Genomic DNA, 19466 nt, shown 5'->3' with positions numbered 1-19466 from the left:
GATACAGTATAGGAAAAATTAAACCAGATATAAGTATCTCTAATGACTATAGGAAATAATCCAATTAATATAAAATCATCAGTGCAATTTACAAAAGGAATTATTCCCACAGGTGAAGTATCAATGAATCTTTATTGATGCTAATTTATTTTTTGATTGTCTTATAAATATTTGTTTTTATCCACTAGAATTAACTAGTGTTAATTCCAGGCAATGTAATCACAAGTCAAGTGGCTTGGTTTGTTTCAACTTAAAAAGAATTACCTTTCTTTTTAGTCAAACAGTACTTCTTCCAAAATGACATAGCAGAATAAAAAGTAAAAATTCCAAGATTAAATATTAGCCAGAAATTTTATGACCTATGTGACACCAATGGCAAAGGATAAACATACACACACACACAGAGATATAATATAAATTAATATACGTTATGCCCGAGTTGCTTAAAGCTGATCACATTTCACTTTTTTTACTCAAGACTTTGTTAAGAGGTAGAAAAAATATCAATGCTGAAAAGGAAATTGAGGTCAGAAATAATTGATGCCCATAGCTTTTTTCCTGTACTGCCTTAGAAAGGACACTTGCTCATAATAGAGGCTGTATGTTCTTGAAGTACTAATTGAAATATTGACAATAGAGATTTCTCCTAAAAGATGTTTTCTGAAATTAAAATCTCATATCATTCTCTGTTTTATAGAAATGAGTTCATTATGTTTTGATGAATCTCAAACATACTAAAAATTATTTAACACCTTTCAAAGTTTTTGAGTAGTATTAATACAAAATATGAGTATTTTTTAAAAATTATTTCTTTATTCATGAGAGACGCAGAGAGAGAGAGGCACAGACACAGAGAGAGGGAGAAGCAGGCTCCATGCAGGGAGCCCGACGTGGGACTCATTTGGGGACTCCAGGATCATGCCCTGGGACAAAGCTGGCGCTAAACCGCTAAGCCAACAGGGCTGCCCTAATATGAGTATTTTTTTAGAAAATAATTTTTTTAGCAGTAATGCGCCCAAGGTATTTGCCGAGTTTAGCATGCTTCAAAACAAATGGTTAAATGTCAACAGGTTACTTCAGCTCTAACCAAAGCTGTATTGATAGAATTAATGCTGCTCAGTGATGGGTACTGACTATTTTCAGTGCAACTACGAGACACTGTGTCAATGTTACAATAGACTTGATGTTTCCAGAAAACCTACTTATACGTGAAAGCATCACAATGTATTTGAGGAGAAAGTAAACCTCATTTCTAAAAAAAAAAACAAACAAACAAAAAAAAACATTTCTGGTGCAGAAGCCATAATGATCAAATATGGTTGTTCTTATTTCTTAGATCTAATTGCCATTCCTGACTTTGAATCTGGAGCCATGGAAAATTGGGGCCTCATCACATATAAAGAGACATCCCTGCTCTTTGATACTAAGACTTCTTCTGCTTCTGATAAACTATGGGTCACCAAAGTCATAGCCCATGAACTAGCACACCAGGTACCTGACACTCATGACAGTTTCTTAGTATCAGCCCAAAAAAAGCATTGTACAGGACATCAGCAGTCTTCCTGAAACAACATAAAATTATATCGTTTTACCCTTAGAGGGAACCTTAGAGACTATCAAGCCAAACAGTATGTCAAGTAGCAGAGATTTCAATTTCTAGACTAGGAGACTCACACAGGAGTGTTATCACAGGAGTGTTATCACTGGCCACTGTGTCATCTAAAACTCTTTAAGGCAAAGCCTTCCAATGTATTTTAGTAAGGAAGGTATGGATTATGCAGATACATAGGACGCAGAATTGGAAACCCTACAAGTAGAGTTTTCTATTAAAAGTATTTCTCCTTATACCCCTAGTCTAGGGCAAAACCAATCCCCCTTCAGTTGAAACCTGTCATTATATAGCCATCACGAGTACTTCAAGTCCAAGCCATTACAGGCAGCTGACCCTAGACACATTACCTAATCCTCTAAATTTCATTGTCTTTGTCTATAAAATTAAATTAATAAACTCCCTGCTTCTTGCAGCTGTTGTAAAGAATTACAGATAAGTGTCAGTGCCTGTCACACTCAATAAGTGTTGGTTATTAATGATGGCAGCACTGATCTCTGCTACTGCTACCATTTCTTGCAGGCTACAAAATTTCCATTTCCTAGGCCCATCTATCAACACTGTATTAGATGCAAATATGGAAGTGTAAAACTAGCTGTATGGATATCAGAGACTATTTTCCACTCTATTTCATTTCTGAAAATCCCTAGTAACAAAGTGAATTGTTAAGGGCCCCAGAAATTCTCCTTCACCATGTAGACAAATATCATTTTATTGTATTTACTAGAAGCCAGCAATATCTTATTTTTAATTTTTAACTTTCCCTTTATCATTATTATAATAATACATTGGATTTTAAGTAGTGAACTAAGTACCCAATTACATAGGAACCATGCTCAGCACTGTACTCTAAGAACATATGTACAGTTTCCTCTGGTTTAGAATCTCCCCACTGGCCCATCTTAGGGCTTTTGATCATTAGTCACTGATAGCCCTAGAGCACTTGACTGAATGTGTGGATTTCTAATCTTTCTACTGAATGTTCATAGAGAAATGGTTGGAGAGCTCTACTTCTGAGGCTCCGCTAGGCCTTCCTTTTACAGCTTCTCTTTCATTGGAGATGCAGAGTCTAGAGCTGAAGCAGTAGGCAGCAGTGGAATTTTTGTCTTGACATTTTTGTTTCCCCATTTGTCTCCATGCGACCATTCACTCTGACAAAGACTCCCAACACCAACTGAGTGGGTCAAGGGTCCATAACATGGCATACAAGGTGGCCAGGATGAAGCCCTTCTCCACTTCATCTCTTACCAAACCTAAGCTTTAGCCATCCCAGGCTATCTGCCATTTCTGAATAAGCCAGGTTGTATTGCTCCTTTATGCTTTTGCTCCTACTACTTAATCTGCCTAGAGCACACACTATTCCCAACAAGAAGACTCAGGGAACCAATCATTTCCTAACTAACTTAGGCACTCTCCTAGAAGAACTTATTTTTAACCCCTGGAATCCTCTCTATCCCTTGTACAGGCATTGGTCATAGCATCATAATGTTTCATTGTATTTATCTATCACTTGACCTCTGTCATTTGTATTGGGGCAGAGGCTGTATTATATACATCTTTATATTTCTAACTCGTTGCCAGTAATGTAGTAGATTATCAATAGATATCTATTGAATGAATGAATAAACCACTCTTATAACTGGTGACATTACCATAATTAGCTCAACTTGTATTTTTCATATTCATCACTTTCAAATTAAGGAAACACCTCCATCCCTTTTCACAGATGTCCTTAGGAAGATTGGTGCCCATTTGTAAAATGATCTGAGGGTTGTCAGAAAAGAAATAGACCTTGAACAGTTTTTAGAAGCTTCATATCTAGCTATAACTGTAAAACTCTTCTGAATCTTAGAATTTTTTTGTTTAATTTCCTACCCCTCAGGAGATTGCAATCCTAAAACAGATAAACTAGATGGATAGTACTGGGCATACAGGCTAAATAAAATACAAAAGTACATGAAAAAGTAGTAATACTTAAATATAGTGTTACAGATCAAATATAGGTTAAAGGTAAATTTCTATTTAGATTTCCTTTAGGCATCTTGTTAATTTTATGTATATATATTTAAAATTGCAGAATTTTATTCACTTTAGTGTCCAGGTTAATCCCTGGAAGGAAGTCAGAGCAAAAGTTAACAACTAAATTCCCTCATCAGTAATACTATGTAGCAATCTGAAAGTCCTAAGCAAATTCTTACCAATTCTCTTAAGTACCTACTACTTAATGTAAGGAAGTGACTTCACCAAAGATATTTAGGCTTATATTTCTCCTAAGACCACCACCATAAATCAAGAATAAGGTGAGTTTGCACTTACCCCACAAATGATTTTATTTTCTTCCTTAATATTAAAGCTAATAGCTAGGAAATGTTGGGAGAATAAAATGCAAGTTGGAGAGGGCAATAAAGACGAAAGAAAAGTGAAACAAAAGCAAAAATGTGGTGAGAAGGGAAGGCAAAGAACTTGGTAGAAGGAAGTTGTACAGAGAGAAAAGGGTAACAGAGAGAGGAAGGGCCTTAACCACCGAAAGAAGGAAGTTACCACCCGTTGTACTTTTTGCTACAATTAATAATTTTTTATATTTGCTTTATTTCTTTTTTTAAAGAGATATTTATTTATTTGAGAGGAGAAAGAGAGAGAGTGTGCATACATGAGTGGAGGGAGGGGCAACCAGAGAGGGAGAGAACCTCAAGCAGACTCCCCACTGAGCATGGAGTGGGACTTAGGGCTGGATCTCACAACTCTGAGATCATGACCTGTGCTGAAATCACAAGTCCCACACTAAACCTACTGAGCCACCCAGACACCCCAATATTTGTTTAATTTCTAATAACATTGAGTCTTTGCCTCCTAGTGGTTTGGGAACCTGGTTACAATGGAATGGTGGAATGATATTTGGCTCAATGAAGGTTTTGCAACATACATGGAACTCATCTCTCTTAATGCCACATATCCAGAGCTACAATTTGTAAGTTTACAATTTTGTATGTCATGCTATATATACAATTCTGCTCATAACATAAATCCCTCACCCAAACATCTATGGACAGAGAGCTCAAATAGCACAAATACACAGCGGTGTATGTGAGGTGAAAGGAAAGAAAACCTATGTGCATATACAATGATGTAGGACAAGATGGTGCCCATGGCTAAGGATCCTGTGAAGAGTTCTTGACATGTAACCTGAAAATTAAGCATAATTGGGGCACATGCCTCTAGAATTTTCAAAAGGTGAATTCACTTCCCAAAATGTATGAAAAGATTTTTTTCAAACATGTCTTTTTCTTTAGGCATAAGGAATCTAAACCCTTCATATCATAGTAGTTTGTAATGGTTAATTAGCCCTTTGAGGTGGGCGTTTGGTCCAGGATCATTTAGACAGACATGGACTCAGAGTTAGTGTCTTCTTATTTGCTTTGTGTTGAGTCCACGGTGTAATCCTAAAACTTCATATAGCCTCACTTGTAAAGCGCATACAATGCATCTACTTTGCAGGGATCACAAATGATGGATACGAGGTCCTGGCACATAGCAAGTGTTCACTAAATGGGAACCATTTTATTTCTGTATCCAAGGGCTTTGGTATATGGTAAACATTCAAAGAATGTCTGAAGGAATGTTGGTTTTATATCTTTATGAAGCAGACAATTGGGGGAAGGGGAATATATAATGTGATAGAAATTTTCAATCAATTGAAGAAATATTGGTCGAAAATTTTTAGGAATATGTTACTAAGCCTCCTGTGTTTTCTACTGCTTTGAAAGTGCCAAATTGAAAGTGAAAAAATGTTCTTTCCTCTTTAGGATGATGGTTTTTGCCATACATGTTTTGCAGTAATTAAAAAGGATTCATTAAATTCATCCCATCCTATCTCCAACCAAGCAGAAACTCCTACTCAGATACAGGAAATGTTTGATGCGGTTTCCTATAACAAGGTATTAAATGCTGTGGGCAAGTGGAAGCTCTGCTTTCAGGAGAAATATAATGAGGCTTGTTAAATCAGCAGTTGAAGTTATTGGTTCCAGGTTATTGCCACTTGTTATACTTTTGTTATATTTGATGTTCATCTTTCAGACATTATGCATGTTCCATAAAATTTAAACTTCCTTTAAAAATAAATCATACTACCTATTTTTCTTTCTTTCTTTTTTTAAGGGAGCTTGTATTTTGAATATGCTAAAAGATTTTCTGAATGAGGAGAAATTTCGCAAAGGAGTTATTTACTACTTAAAGAAATTCAGTTATGGAAATGCTAAAAATGATGATTTGTGGAGAAGTCTGTCAAATGTAAGTCATCTGTTGGGTAACAGTAGACTGTTGTTAAGCCTAAGATGTAACAGCATAATTATGAAGGTTTATAAATAGCCATATTGTCAGTCATCCAATATTTATTCCACTTTCTACATTGCCAGGGTCCATAGAAGGCAGAACTTTCCTTTTTTCTTTAGCACCACACTAAACCAGGATGCCACCCACACTGGGATAGTCACAGGTGTTTGACGTTTGGCCCTCCTCTCTTTGGTTCCCTTCTATCGTTAACCCAATAGTTTTGTCTCCCCATTTTCCAAAATCTTTAATGTCTTTGTAATTCCTGCCATGAACATCTAATCTTCTCATCCAAATTTTAAGGTTGAATTCTACTTTCTCAACTTTATTGTCCAGCATGTATTCTCCATTCAGTGAGACACATCTTCTCCCTCATTAGAAGAAATCCTGCTCAATCCTTATGTCACCATGTTTTTGTTTCTAGTGACCTTGCTACGTGAAATGCGCTTCTTCTTGCCAGCAATTCAAGTGCCATTCATCTTTTGAATTCTAGCTGAGATTTTACTTCCTCCTTACAGACTAACGCACCCCTCAATGATTCACCTTTCTGCTCAATACGTCAAAGTGTGTTTATGATTCTGTTCCACGCAGTGACATTCTCTTTTACTAGTTTATAATGGTTCAATAATAACAATGATAATAATAAAATTTGCTTAAGAACAAGAATCATATCTATTCTTTTTTTAATGCCATGGCAATTAGCATTGTGATAAAAAACAGTTAGTTATTGATTAAAGAACACATGGTCTCTTTGTTATTGGGATTCATGTAGTATAATAGGTAAAATGAAGAAAACATGCAGTCAACTCAGATAATTCTAATAATTATTAAAATATTCTTAAATTTTTTACTTGGAGTAAAATAATCTTTTATAGAAGTATTGGACTGATGGAGCTCATGTATATAAACGCATATGGCCCAGGGACAGTAATAATACTGTTCAACATTGGTATAGCACTTAATCGTTTAAAAAGTTATTTCAAGTGCATTATCTCATTTGATTTTTTATGCCCTTTTATAAGGGCATAAGTCTGGACCCTCATGGCCTAATAATTTATGTGATTTTGTGGTCAAAGAAACAAAGTCGTTAAATATTTTTTCAAAATGGCTCAAATCTTTTGTTCACATTTCTTGAAAATCACAAAGGGACCAAAATACATAGTCTTTAGTATGACCTATATAAATGTTCTTTACCCATTTCCATTACCTTCTGCCAGCAATCTAGGTGATTCTCTCTCTCCAGAGTCCTCCTAACTTCTCAAGAAGCCTCACATTGCTTTTATCCCCCATCCCTCTCCTTCTTCCTCTCCTTTGCTCTGTGTGTGTATATGCGTGTGTGTGTGTGTGTGTGTGTGTGTGTGTGTATAGACCTCAACTTTGCCTCTCTTCAATAAGAAACAATCCATCTTTGGTGTGCATAGTGGATATGAGGGGAGAGATTAAAGGAGAAATTTGGTCAACAATTGCAGGATTCTTTTAGGTCAGCTATGACTATTTCTAGGTTAATTTTTGTCACATCATGCTTATTAGCCACCTCAAGAAGGTAAGGTAGGCATTCTTACCCCATTTTTGTCAGTGAGAAAAGCAATACTGAGGAAGAGATTGGTGCAAGTTGTATATACACCATGCAATGACAGAGTCAGTACTTGAAATCTATCTTCTGATTCTAAGCTGAGTATTCATTTTCTTAATTACATCACAGCTTCTTCCTAGTTATCAGGAAAGTCTCGATCTAACCTTTCCCTGAAAGTCCTTAGTTCTAGTTGACCACTTCCTGATGCCAAATGAAAGTATGGTACGAAAACGATAAATTCCTGTAAATATCTTACTCAGAATTGTGTCACGTTATATCATTTCTAATACATTTCAATAGCCACTTGGGAATTAGAAGAATTATTTGTTGTTATTTTTCACAAAATCATTTAATAGCATTTGAGAGCCTTAGACAGTATATATGTCTTATTTTTCCATTTACAGTTCCCCTTAAGCATTCAGTCCTTGTTATTTAAGGATTGATTGACAGACAAGTTGTTGATTCTCTTAGGTCTAATTTTAATTCTGAATTCAAAATTTATTGTTCTCTTTATAAGCTACTGTGAATCATTGGGAATGCCCAGGTAAGCAAAGACATACCCCTCCCCGGTCAAGGGATTTGTGATATGAAAGAAGAAGGTTAATACTAGAGACACAATTGCCTAAATGCTAAACAGGGGCCTGAGTAGAACACACAATAGAATAATAAAGTAGGACCTTCCCCAGGGGAAAGAGAAAAAATGAAAGAAAAATTCGGCAAACTAATTCATTCTTAAAATAGTTGTTCTACTACCTTGTACTTCTTTAGAAAACTTAAAATAAATATATATGTATATAATACACACACACACATATATAAATTTAATTGATGAAAATAGACATGTTAAGGAGCATAGCAAGTCATGAAAATTAAAAAAAAAGGCAAAAAAAGGCATCTTGGTAGTGACCGTAGGAAATCCACAAAAATTATTTTTGTTTTATGTATATAAGTAACTTTTGTGGACTTCCTATGGTCACTGCCAAGATACTTTTATTTTTTAATTTTCATGAATTGCTATGCTCCATACTAGATCAATTAAATTTTCATAGACCTATGCTGCTAAATGTCTGCATTCATGTCTAATATGCATATTCAGCTGACTATCAGTACTGAAATGGCAGTGTTCTTTCATTCTTGTTTTATAGAGTTGTCTAGATGATTTTACATCTGGTGAATTTTGTTATTCCAATTCCAAGATGACAAGCAATATAGTAAGTATAAAGAAACCTACAAAGTAGAAGTCTGGGGTATCACATGACCTGTAGTGAGTGTGGACTAGCCCAACTGTCCCTTTATTTTTTAAAAATATTTATTTAATTATTTGAGAGGGGGGAGTGCTGTGTGGGGAAGGTCAGAAGAAGAGAATCAGAGGCTCTATCCAGTCCCCTGACCTGTGAGATCATGACCTAAGCTAAAACCAAGAGCTGGACACTTAACTGACTGAATCACCCAAGTGCCCCATCAACTGTCTCTTTAAATAACTGGAAAGGAAGAGAGACTTCATAATTTTCCTTGAAACAGATTTGACTGAAATAGGCATGTTCAGGCCATTTAGGGGGATGATGCTGTTACTACTATATTTTTGTTGTTATAATTCAGCATTCCCACAACCCCACTGCTAGCTAAAAATATCTCAGCTTAGAATTCCTCTGCGTGGTTAGTGCTGCACTGGCATCCTCCAGGCTCAAAAACATGCCAAGCCAAATATGTTAGGTCTGGAAATATAGTGAATGGTTTTCTTGAGGCCCTGTCTTTTTGTTTACTTCTGGGAAGTTATTGGAACACTTTAGTGAAGGAGAAAGAAAAGTCACCCTGAAAGAAAAGAATTCCCTTTGAAAAGAATCATGGTGATCCCATAAATTGTAATTTTTAAAGGAAGAGTCAGCATAATCCAGTGATTTGAAATCTATAATAGAAGCTGGGGAGCTAGAGGTTTTGTTCTTTATTCAATAGACATCTATTGATGTAATATTGTTCTTTTGGAATATTTAAAGCTCCCTAAAGATAGACATTTCTCTCCTAAACACCTCGACTTCACTGTTCTTAAAATGAAATGGTGGGGTGTTTTTTTTTTTTCTGTTTTTGTTTTTGTTTTCAGGGTTTTTTTTGGTTTGAAATGGAGCAGGAAAAAAAAAAAAAAAGAAATGGAGCAGGAGGGAGGCTCCAGCATCAAGGCCTTCCTCTGGGACTTTGTCACCACACGTTAACCCTCTCGCTCCCACATCCACCCCTCCTTCAGTTAACTTGCAGAGAGCAGGGGGCTCCAGTCCCGGCCCTGAGGGTATACCCTGAGGCCTCCCCTCTTCCTCCTCCAGCCTGGTTCCTGGCATCCAAGGAGGTCTCTGTGTTTTTCTGCCCTCCTTGGTGTCTCTCCTCTGGCTCGAGTCACCAAAATCACTTGTCATTTCAGCTGGCCTTTCTGGGGGAGCATGTGGACGTCAAGCAGATGATGAGGACCTGGACTCTGCAGAAAGGACTTCCCCTCCTGGTGATTGAACGAGAAGGGCATTCCCTCAAACTGAGGCAGGAGCGCTTCCTGAGCGGAGTCTTCAAGGAGGACCCTGAGTGGACGGCCCTGCAGGAAGGGTGACTGTGTTTCTTCTGTTGGTCCAGTTCCCTTCAGCTCAGTTTGCTGCTTGGTTCATTAGCTTTCTCTCAGTTTCAATGGCAACAGGCTGGATGCTCTTTCTCCGCAGGAGTCAGAGGCCTGAGCTAGCCTTGAGAACCCATGGAGAGAGCTCCGGGTGGGCCCCAGGCTGCCTTGTTGAGGGTGCAGCTGTGTTCTTAGGAACCTGCGGCAGCCCCTCAGTTCTGATGCAGGGGGTGGTCAGCTATGTGGCTGTTAAAATATGTCCTGTTCTTTTCAATCCTAGATTTCTTGGGCCTTGTAAGTTAGGTGACCAGCGCATACCTAGAAAGTGTTATGACAGCTCCACATCTTATCAGAAGAGAAAATAGGGGCACCTGAGTGGGTCAGTGGTTGAGCATCTACCTTTGGCTCAGGTTGTGATTGGGGTTCTGGGATCGAGTCCCTCTCCCTCTGTCTCTGCCTCTCTCTGTGTCTCTCATGAATTAAGTCTTGAAAGAAAAAAAGAGAAAATATATCCCCTATATGGTGAATTACATTCCTGGGAATTAAACCTCCTGTGGCCTTTTATTTTTCAGTAACTGACTATAAACAGGGGGTCTAAAAACATATGATGTTCTTGGTAATAATGAAAGCAAATCCAGTGAACCGTACTATCATCTTGCTCACCAGCCTGACCTAAAGAGGATGTGTTCAAGGCTTTACTAAAAGCAAGAAACACAACACTGCCCACGTTTCTCAGATCTATTGGTTCTATCCACAAGATGAATGAGGTTAATTTTAAATGAAATAGTACAAGTGAATCTGCACTAGCTCTTATGATTGTTATTTCTTTGGGATGTATCTGTCCAATAACAATTCTAGAATTTTTCTGAGAACCAGAAGCAAATTCAAAGTCTTTAACACAGAGAATATATATATATTATATATATATTCAATATATATAATATATTTTTCTTTTTTATTTGGTCAGTTGCCTATTTCCAATCCAATAGCAACTTTAATGCCATTTCTCTATACATGCGTCATTTCATTTTTCTGTATCTCCTTCTGAAGTCTGAACCTCAAAGAGCTTAAACAATTTAGATCTTGACAACACAGCCTGGAAAATCTAATGTTTGCTTTGTTACTGGGAAGGCATGATTCACACTTTTGTAGTTTATCCAAATGCCATGAGGGAGTTCAATGGTGTGGATGGTCCAGAATAACAAATAATCTTCTACAATGATCTGTATTTTTCCTCTGAGGCAGTATTTAGATTACTCTTATAAAATTATTACCCTCAAAAAAAAATAAAATAAAATAAAATTATTACCCTCTGATTCATGCCTATCCAAACTCATGAAATGCTACTCTCCCTCTTTTTCACTCCCAGATATGTTTACCTAGAAAAAATCCCTTTCCTTCTGGAGCCAAGAGTGATCCAGATCATCCTGTTAAGTCCTGGCAATGTCTATGTGTCTATTTTTACCTTTTTATATAAATTTTTCGATTGTTTTGTTAATTACTGATACTTTGTGGGTTAGCAGGTAGATTATCCCTTCTGACCCTTTATGGGATAAAGTCTGTGTATACTGTTTCTCTCATTGTTTTACATTTTTCTGAAAACTAATAGGTAAATCCTTAATTACTCCTCTTTCTGTTTTATACCTGTCGGTATTTTCAAGCACATGATTTTACGTGTGCAAGATTACTGAAGCTAATATGGCTTGATGTGATAGAGGAAATGAAAAAAAAAAAAAAGACCCAGCCGATTTCTGTTATTTACCATAGTAGGACCATTGAAAAGTGTCCGAAGTACATTGAAATTGGCCTTTCTTCCAATCCATTCTGTTTTTCTGCTCTCTGGACTTTGCTGATTTGCAGATCCTAGATTTTTTGTGGCATAGCTGACCACTTACAGTCACTAACCAGTTGCAGGAGTTGGGTGTGGGTAGCTTTGTTGAACAAAACGGCAAGTGGAAATTATACTGAAGTCAGATCTTTATCTCTTGAGGCTTTTCTTGAAGCTTTTCCTTGGTTATTTGAATTAATATCAGGCTGCCAGAGTTTTTGAAACTGTGAAAGGAAGATTGGATTTTTTTTCTCTTGCTTAGAAGAAAATAATCAGCAGAACTTGTGGTATGAGATTTGGACAGCAAATGACACTGGTAATTGTGACAGAGTTCACCTAGGTATATATTGTTGCACCTCTATAATCACATAGAAGAATTTTTACATACTCAAGGATCTGCAAGTCTTAGCCTATAAAATTTACAAGGCCACTGATGGTGTGAAAGATGGGCCATTAGGTGTCTTTGACAGCCTACCTGAGTCTGGCAATGTGAATGTTAAAATGGCCATTCATAACCGTCTCTATTTTCTGACATAGGTTCCTCTGGCATATTCCACTGACCTACTCCACAAGTTCCTCTAATGTGGTTCATAGACACGTTCTAAAATCAAGGACAGGTAATAAACTCATTAGTCAAACAGGTGTTTCAATTCTGAAATTAAACATGTTTTGGGTTATTTGGAGGAAAGATACTATAAGTAAATCTCATAATAAGAGATTTATATTTGGGGAAGTTCTCACTTATCCATTTATTAGTTACTAAAAGAATCCTTTAGTTGGAACATTCAAATTTCTATTCAGTGGAAAGTTTTCTTGTGCTTTAGCACTTAGAGATAGGTTTGTATTTGTATCAAGAAATGATGGATTCCTATCTTACAGCTCTCAAATTACTAACCTAGCAATTGGCAAAAATGTGTATTGGAAACATTTTTGTTTGCCACAAGGCAAAAATATGTATTGGAAGAAAACATGCACTTTGGAACAAAATGGCCCTGGATTCAACTCCTCACTATATCATCTATTATATGTGTGACCCTAAGAAAATTCCTTACTTCTCCTGAGCTTCAATTTTTTCATCTTATTTTGCATGAGGACTAGGTCTCACAGAACTATTGAGAGAATATGATAATAATGTTATTTTACCACATAGTATAATGTCTGTCATATTAAAAATATATATTACAATCTTAATTTCTCTTGAACACCTCACTGAACTGTGAGAGGGTTTCCATCATAATGTCATGTTCAACCTGGAATCCTTATTTCACCCCAAATAAGGACTAGACAAATGGATCACGTCTTTACATGTACATGTTTCAATGACCAGTAACTATGTTTCAATGACCAGTAACTAAACCCTGAGACAAATAAATCAAGCGGGATTCTGATCATGCTTATCATCTGGTTAACGGGGCCTCTTAGACCAGCGAAGACTGCGTTTGAGAACAAATTTAGCAGTCTTTTTCCTATGAATTAACTTATTTATTAATTTAATAAGACCATAGCTCACAAAAAAACCCCATTCAGTAGACTATGAAAATGAATGTCACAATGATTCTTCCATAACTTTGTCTTCCTACCGATTATTTAGTAAAAGAGTGAGTACTAACAGTTTTGGAGATGTTCTCCTAGTATGTCTGTTGATAATGAAATGCTATGACAATTTCCTCCTTCTAGACACTCTGGAATTATCTGAAAAGACCAGTTGGGTGAAATTCAATGTGGACTCAAACGGCTACTACATTGTTCACTATGAGGGGCATGGATGGGACCAACTTATTACACAGCTGAGTCAGAATCACACACTTCTCAGACCTAAGGACAGAGTAGGTCTGATTCATGATGCGTTTCAGCTAGTAAGGTAATGCAAAATTTCATCTGATTTCACAGTAAATAACTTAATCATAATCAGATATGCTAGATTTCAAAATCAAATATTCAGTGTTGGTCATTGATTGTTGGTATGAGATGGATCTGAATGAAGGTCAAATACGGGCCACTAGGCCAAAGCCTACTCACTAAGAAGATGTTTTGACCCGACCAGTATTTGAAAATGTATTCTGACATTTTAAAATGTGGGTAAATTTATATACAAATCCTGACTTCTGGAATCTTTTTTTGAAAGTGAGGAGATTTTGCAACTGTGGACCTTAATTCCCACAGAGGAGGGTGCAGTGGGCAGATCCTTCTTGAAGCCAGGCTTTCACTGTCCCATGCACCAAAGTTTCAAACTGTACATGAGTGGCCTGATTCACTCACTTAGGATGGACCCTCTAAACATTTAAGCTTTTGACTCCAGATTTAAAATTTGTTTATATTTGTTTGTTGTTTGTGAGTAGCTTGCTGCTTCACCAAACACCTATGTAATCTGTTGAACCAAAAGTATAATATAGTCTTAGCCTTTATGATTTTAAATGTTAAATCTAGTACACAATCCACTTGTCACATTGAAGAAGTCAGTATGAAACTGAAAGGGAAATGAAGGAGGAATTGGCTACTTATGCTTATTCCTCCTTAGACTTTCCTGGAAAGACAAAATATTTTCTTTCTTTTCTCACTTATCCTCAGCAGAATAAAATATAAAATAAATAAGGTCACAAGATCACCAACAGAAAAAAATATTGGAAATCAGGTGGAATATTGTGCATTGTAAGCTTTTCCTATTCTCAGAATTACTATAGTCATTTTATTCAATGTGACATATTATTTCCTTTCAGATGTTTATCTAGGTCAAGTTGAGTGAGAGTAATCAGCAGGACATCTCTCAGGAGAAGCTTCTCCATACAACAACAGAATTCTCTAGTTAGGGGAAAAGGAGAGATTGAGAGCTGAATCTTCAGCCCCACGTGTCTCAAGAACACTGTGGTAGCAGAGCCCACTGGAGGCCAGGATTGGCCAGGACGTGGCCATCCAACATCTGAGTGGATCCATCAGACTAGCAGAGAAGTAGGCCACAGTTCACGGAAGGCGATTTGTCTGCTCAGAGGAGAAACTCTGAGTACATTGCAGAGAAGATAGATTAAAAATTTAAGAACAGGGTCACTGAGGAATATTGACAATTTAGCAAATGAAAGCCAATCTTTCAAGTAGTTGCGAAGTCTTTTTTGCTCTCTCTAGCCAATACATTTATGGGTTGTGTTAATTTAGCAGAAGGAACCCTACAGTTATTAATAAATCAGTAGAAAAAACAGTAATATTTCTTCACAAAGTGGACAGGTTAGTGAAGCTAATTCAGAGTAAAATTTTGGTTTAAAATAGATGACTTCAAGTACTACCTCTTTAATTCTTGTTTGACCTTGGGCAAATTATTTAAACATTTTAAGCCTAAATTTTCTAGTCTTTAAAATTCCAGCTTTAAATGGTAATATCTAATATCAAGGGTTGTTTCGAGGATTGCATGAGATAATGCTGATAAAGCACTAGCACAGTACCTGTTCAATCAATGTGAACTGTTAGTATTATTAGTATTATCTAATATACATTGCGTAAAAGATTGTGTATTGAAGAGGAAGATGAAGTGACGGCATAGAAATGCATTTCAAATAGTGTGAGGTTAGGAAAAAAGTGGAAAGTGAATTTGTGTATTATTATGTTTGTAACTACATAGAAAAAAGTACTTCCTAAAAGTGGAGGGGAAAAAAGAGGAGGAAATATTCCAAAGTGCTATTTGTGAATATGTAAGGCAATGAAACTATGAGGCTTGTTTCCTCCCCCCTCTAATTTCCAGCTGTTTCATAATTTGTTTATATTAATTTTATAATAAAACTGATTCAATAAGGAAACAATTTAAAACACTCATAATAGAACTAAATATTTTTACTTGCTACTCTCCCTTTAGTGATATTTATCTCACCCTTCCTTGCTTTATAAAATCTCTATTTAAGAGTTCAAAGAAGTAATCAGCTATCATATTTGGTTTGAAGACAGAATTTGACCAAGGAATGGATATTTATTTCGATTGGATTTTCATATTTACTAAATATAATTTAACACTTGAATCCCATCTGAGTTGAGTAGAATTAAAACGACAACTGTAATTTCCTTACAGAAAAACTATTTGTTTCTTTTAATCTGACACCATAAAAAGAAGACCTAAAGTGGTTCCTCGAAAATATAGTTTTATCTTACAAAGATACCATTTAGCTGAAACTGTATACTAATAAGTAGAGAACCGTCTACTAATAGAATATAGTTTTTTTTTTTCTGTTGGGCTGAAGTATACACTTATATGTGTCTTTAGTTTTAAGCTGAACAAGCATTCAGATAACATTTTGTGTAATGATTGGTGGTGAGAAGCTGGATTTTTATTAAACTAATTATATAAAAAGAAAAGATGACTTCTCATATGAATATTAAGATTAATTGTTTATAATAGATAACTACAGAAGTAAATAAGGTGCTTGTTTTAGTAAGATACAAATTAGGCTGGACCAAAAAAGAAAAGCAGGATTACTATAAGGTAGTTTTTGTGTTCAACATTCTTTTTTAAATTGTGCCCCTGGAATATTATACTTAGTTTTTCCTGTTGGTGATCCTCTAGGGTATCAGCTGTACTGTACATCATGACACTTACACATGTGGGAAGGAATAGTGACATTTGGTAGATTAATGCTTTAAAAAACACAGCCATCTATAGAATCATAGTGTATATGGTTTAGCCCTCCGTCTTCAGACAAAAATTGTGGAAATTTTCCGTAAGTCTGTTTTAAAGCAGTATCTCATTGTGTCTGAGAAGAGTGAAGTCACAACAAAAGTTCCTTCTTTTTAGTTTCAGTTCCCTCTTTCTCAATAAGAATTGAAAATTTCAAAAACCCCAAGGAGGTAGCACATTATGTTAATGAAAAATTCAACAGAGACGTCCTTTGTTCTGGAATCTGTTTCCATATCAAACTACTATGCTTAATCTGGGAGTCCGATGCTGGCAGTAATAGCTTACAGACCACGTGCAGGCACAAGTCCTGTCAGAAACACATGTGAGAACCACTCTGCAAAAATGACAATATAATGGTTTACTTCCTCTGCAGAAGAGACCCTAATGCTTTGGTATTCAGAATAATAGTTTTTGTTTGTTTGTTTGTTCTTCTTATTAAAAGAAAATATGGAGAAAGCATATAACTTTGGAATCTAAATAGATTTCGAAAACACAATGAAACTACTTTTTTTGTCCCACTAGAATAATTACTACTTCTCTGTTAGACTCTAGGAGGGTCGTTAAAAAAAGAGAAGACACTGTACATGTCATCAAAATTCCAAATTTAAAAAAAAAAACAAAACCAAAATTCCAAATTTGCTGGGAGGAACAATTCAAATCCACAAACTAAACAATTAGAGAATGACATAATATATGAAAACCTTGATATTATTTTGTACTAAATATTAATATTAGCTAATATTTCTTTTATAAAGCTCTTCCTGTATTATAGGAATTACTCTAAGCACTCAACTCATATGAAGCCATTTAATCCTTAGAACAGAACTGCCCCCATCATTGCTCTCTATATCATATTTGTTTTAATGTTAAGAATATTAAGAACTATAAAATATGCACAAACCACCAACAACTTGTTTCATACTTCAGTGCAGGAAGGTTGACCCTAGACAAAGCCCTTGATCTGACTCGCTATCTCCAACATGAAACAAGCATCCCTGCACTTCTCAAAGGTCTGGAATACTTAGAACTATTTTACCACATGATGCACAGAAGGAATATTTCAGATGTCACTGAAAACCTCAAGGTTTGTATCACTTCCAGAAAATTCACTGAGTAAGTATAGAGTGTCTGGAGGATTGGTGAGACTTGGTCTGTCTGTGTGAACTCCTGGGGAATAAATCTTCAAGAAGCTGGGGCAACTGGCTGATAGCACAGTCAACACCACAGCATTGAATGGTTGGGAATCCTTTGCTCCTTGTCATCACCAACTTAAGAAGATCCTGACAGGATCATGAGCAAAATATTCCTCCTAAATGTGATTTTATCTATTGATATCCACCCCCACCCCCGATAGGAAATTAAGTCATACTTTTAATGCAGAAACTCTATTTGACTATGGTAGGTGGGGCCCAGAAAACAGAGAGAAAAATAGATGGACTAATAGTTCTGTGTTTGAGGAAGATTCATGTAGATAGTTTAGAGTTGACCCCTTTTGATGATAAGAGCTGTGTTAAGTACTAAATTTAGCCTCTCTGTAAATCATCCTGTGCTTTCTGCAGCGTTACATTCTCCGATATTTTAAGCCGGTGATTGACATGCAAAGCTGGAGTGACAAGGGCTCAGTCTGGGACAGACTGCTTCGCTCGACCATCTTAAAATTGGCCTGTTACCTGAACCATGCTCCTTGCATCCAGAAGGCAACTGAACTCTTCTCTCAGTGGATGGAATCCAGTGGAAAATTAACGTAAATCTAGATATCTGTCCTGTTCTTTGTTCCTTTCACTTTGATGCTGAAGTCTTTGATCAAGCAAGACATTACATCTAAAACCTTTCAGTGAGGTTGGAGGAGGGGGGCGGAAAGCCATGCTGGGAATTACAAACCCTTGTTTCATGCTCCCATATAGTAAGTGCTCAATAGATTTTGTGGGAAGTGAGATTTAGGTACCTTTAGAGGAACAGCTAATAAGCATTGGCATGGTAACAGAAAGACAGCCAGAGGGTAGAAGCACCGGGGGGGGGGGGGGGGGGGTGCCCAAGCTCAAAAAGTGATGTCTTTTAAAGACAAAAGGCAATGTGAAATGTACATGTAGTCAAAACACCAGTGATCATTTGCTAAAACTTGTTTTTAAAATAAGGAGAGGATACCTTTTTAAAAAGTCTATTACTTCTTCATTAACCAATACCACAGACCCGAATTTTGACCCCAAATTTCATATTTGAGGGGAAATTGATGGCCTGAGCCATGAAAAGTGTGTATATTGATGGCAAAATGTATTCTGGTGGTTATTATAATCAAGAAGATGCCCAGTGATCACATGGATTATGCTGCAGTTCAGTTTAGCAGTTACAATACAGAAATACTAACAGATGCCACAATCTTTTCAATGTAAGACTTGATTTCTATCCAACACATGGTTTTACATTGTTATCATTAAAACTGACTCTAGAGTTGGATGTTTTGAGAAATCAAATTGGTATGTGAATCAAGGAAAATTCATTCTTTAAAACTGAAGAAAAAAATTCGCAATTTTAGTGCTGTGCAATGTAATGGTGTCCATTTGTCCTATCATATTGCTGATAGGCTATCATAATTTCTCTCCATATAACTAAATCTCAGTGAGCTTTTTGAAATCCTTTCTTGAATTCTTCTTTTTGAAAACATTAATTTGTTTTCTTCTTTGTACTTTCCTTGTCATTGTTATTTGAGCCAAAAAAAAAAAAAAAAGCAGTTTAAGAAAAGTATCTTTTAGCTCCTCTTTTTTGTTCATGTTTGAATGGGTTGAATGAGTGACGCTAAAATGTAAACATCCTGCTGCCTTATAGCATAATGAGATATTATTCCACCTTTATACTTGTTCCAAGAGGAGTGATCTTATCTGCAGCAAC

The 19466-nt window shown here is 36.3% G+C and overlaps 1 protein-coding gene and 1 long non-coding RNA gene across 13 annotated transcripts in view; one reads left to right on the top strand and one right to left on the bottom strand.

Annotated features, from left to right (window-relative positions):
- LOC111095124 overlaps positions 1-4119 on the bottom strand; it is a 31334-nt gene extending 27215 nt beyond the window's left edge. For all 10 annotated transcript variants that reach the window (XR_005356634.1, XR_005356633.1, XR_005356632.1 and 7 more), the window contains exon 1: positions 3926-4119. This is a non-coding gene — a long non-coding RNA (uncharacterized LOC111095124). The remainder of the gene's footprint in view (positions 1-3925) is intronic.
- Positions 1-19466, top strand: part of ERAP2 (endoplasmic reticulum aminopeptidase 2) — a 39663-nt gene that overhangs the window by 13079 nt on the left and 7118 nt on the right. For all 3 annotated transcript variants that reach the window (XR_005356627.1, XM_038532267.1, XM_038532266.1), the window contains exons 6-15: positions 1337-1491; positions 4464-4577; positions 5413-5544; positions 5765-5896; positions 8654-8719; positions 9919-10094; positions 12467-12546; positions 13607-13790; positions 17508-17664; positions 18140-18324. Coding sequence is in view for 2 of the 3 variants with exons in the window: in XM_038532267.1 (XP_038388195.1) it covers positions 1337-1491; positions 4464-4577; positions 5413-5544; positions 5765-5896; positions 8654-8719; positions 9919-10094; positions 12467-12546; positions 13607-13790; positions 17508-17664; positions 18140-18324 (1381 nt within the window). In the remaining variant the exon portion in view is untranslated. The remainder of the gene's footprint in view (positions 1-1336; positions 1492-4463; positions 4578-5412; positions 5545-5764; positions 5897-8653; positions 8720-9918; positions 10095-12466; positions 12547-13606; positions 13791-17507; positions 17665-18139; positions 18325-19466) is intronic.

Source organism: Canis lupus, chromosome 3, assembly GCF_011100685.1.
Source record: "Canis lupus familiaris isolate Mischka breed German Shepherd chromosome 3, alternate assembly UU_Cfam_GSD_1.0, whole genome shotgun sequence".
Classification (NCBI taxonomy): domain Eukaryota; kingdom Metazoa; phylum Chordata; class Mammalia; order Carnivora; family Canidae; genus Canis; species Canis lupus.
The sequence above is the reverse complement of the archived record's forward strand: the minus strand, read 5'-3'. Positions and strand labels throughout refer to the sequence as shown.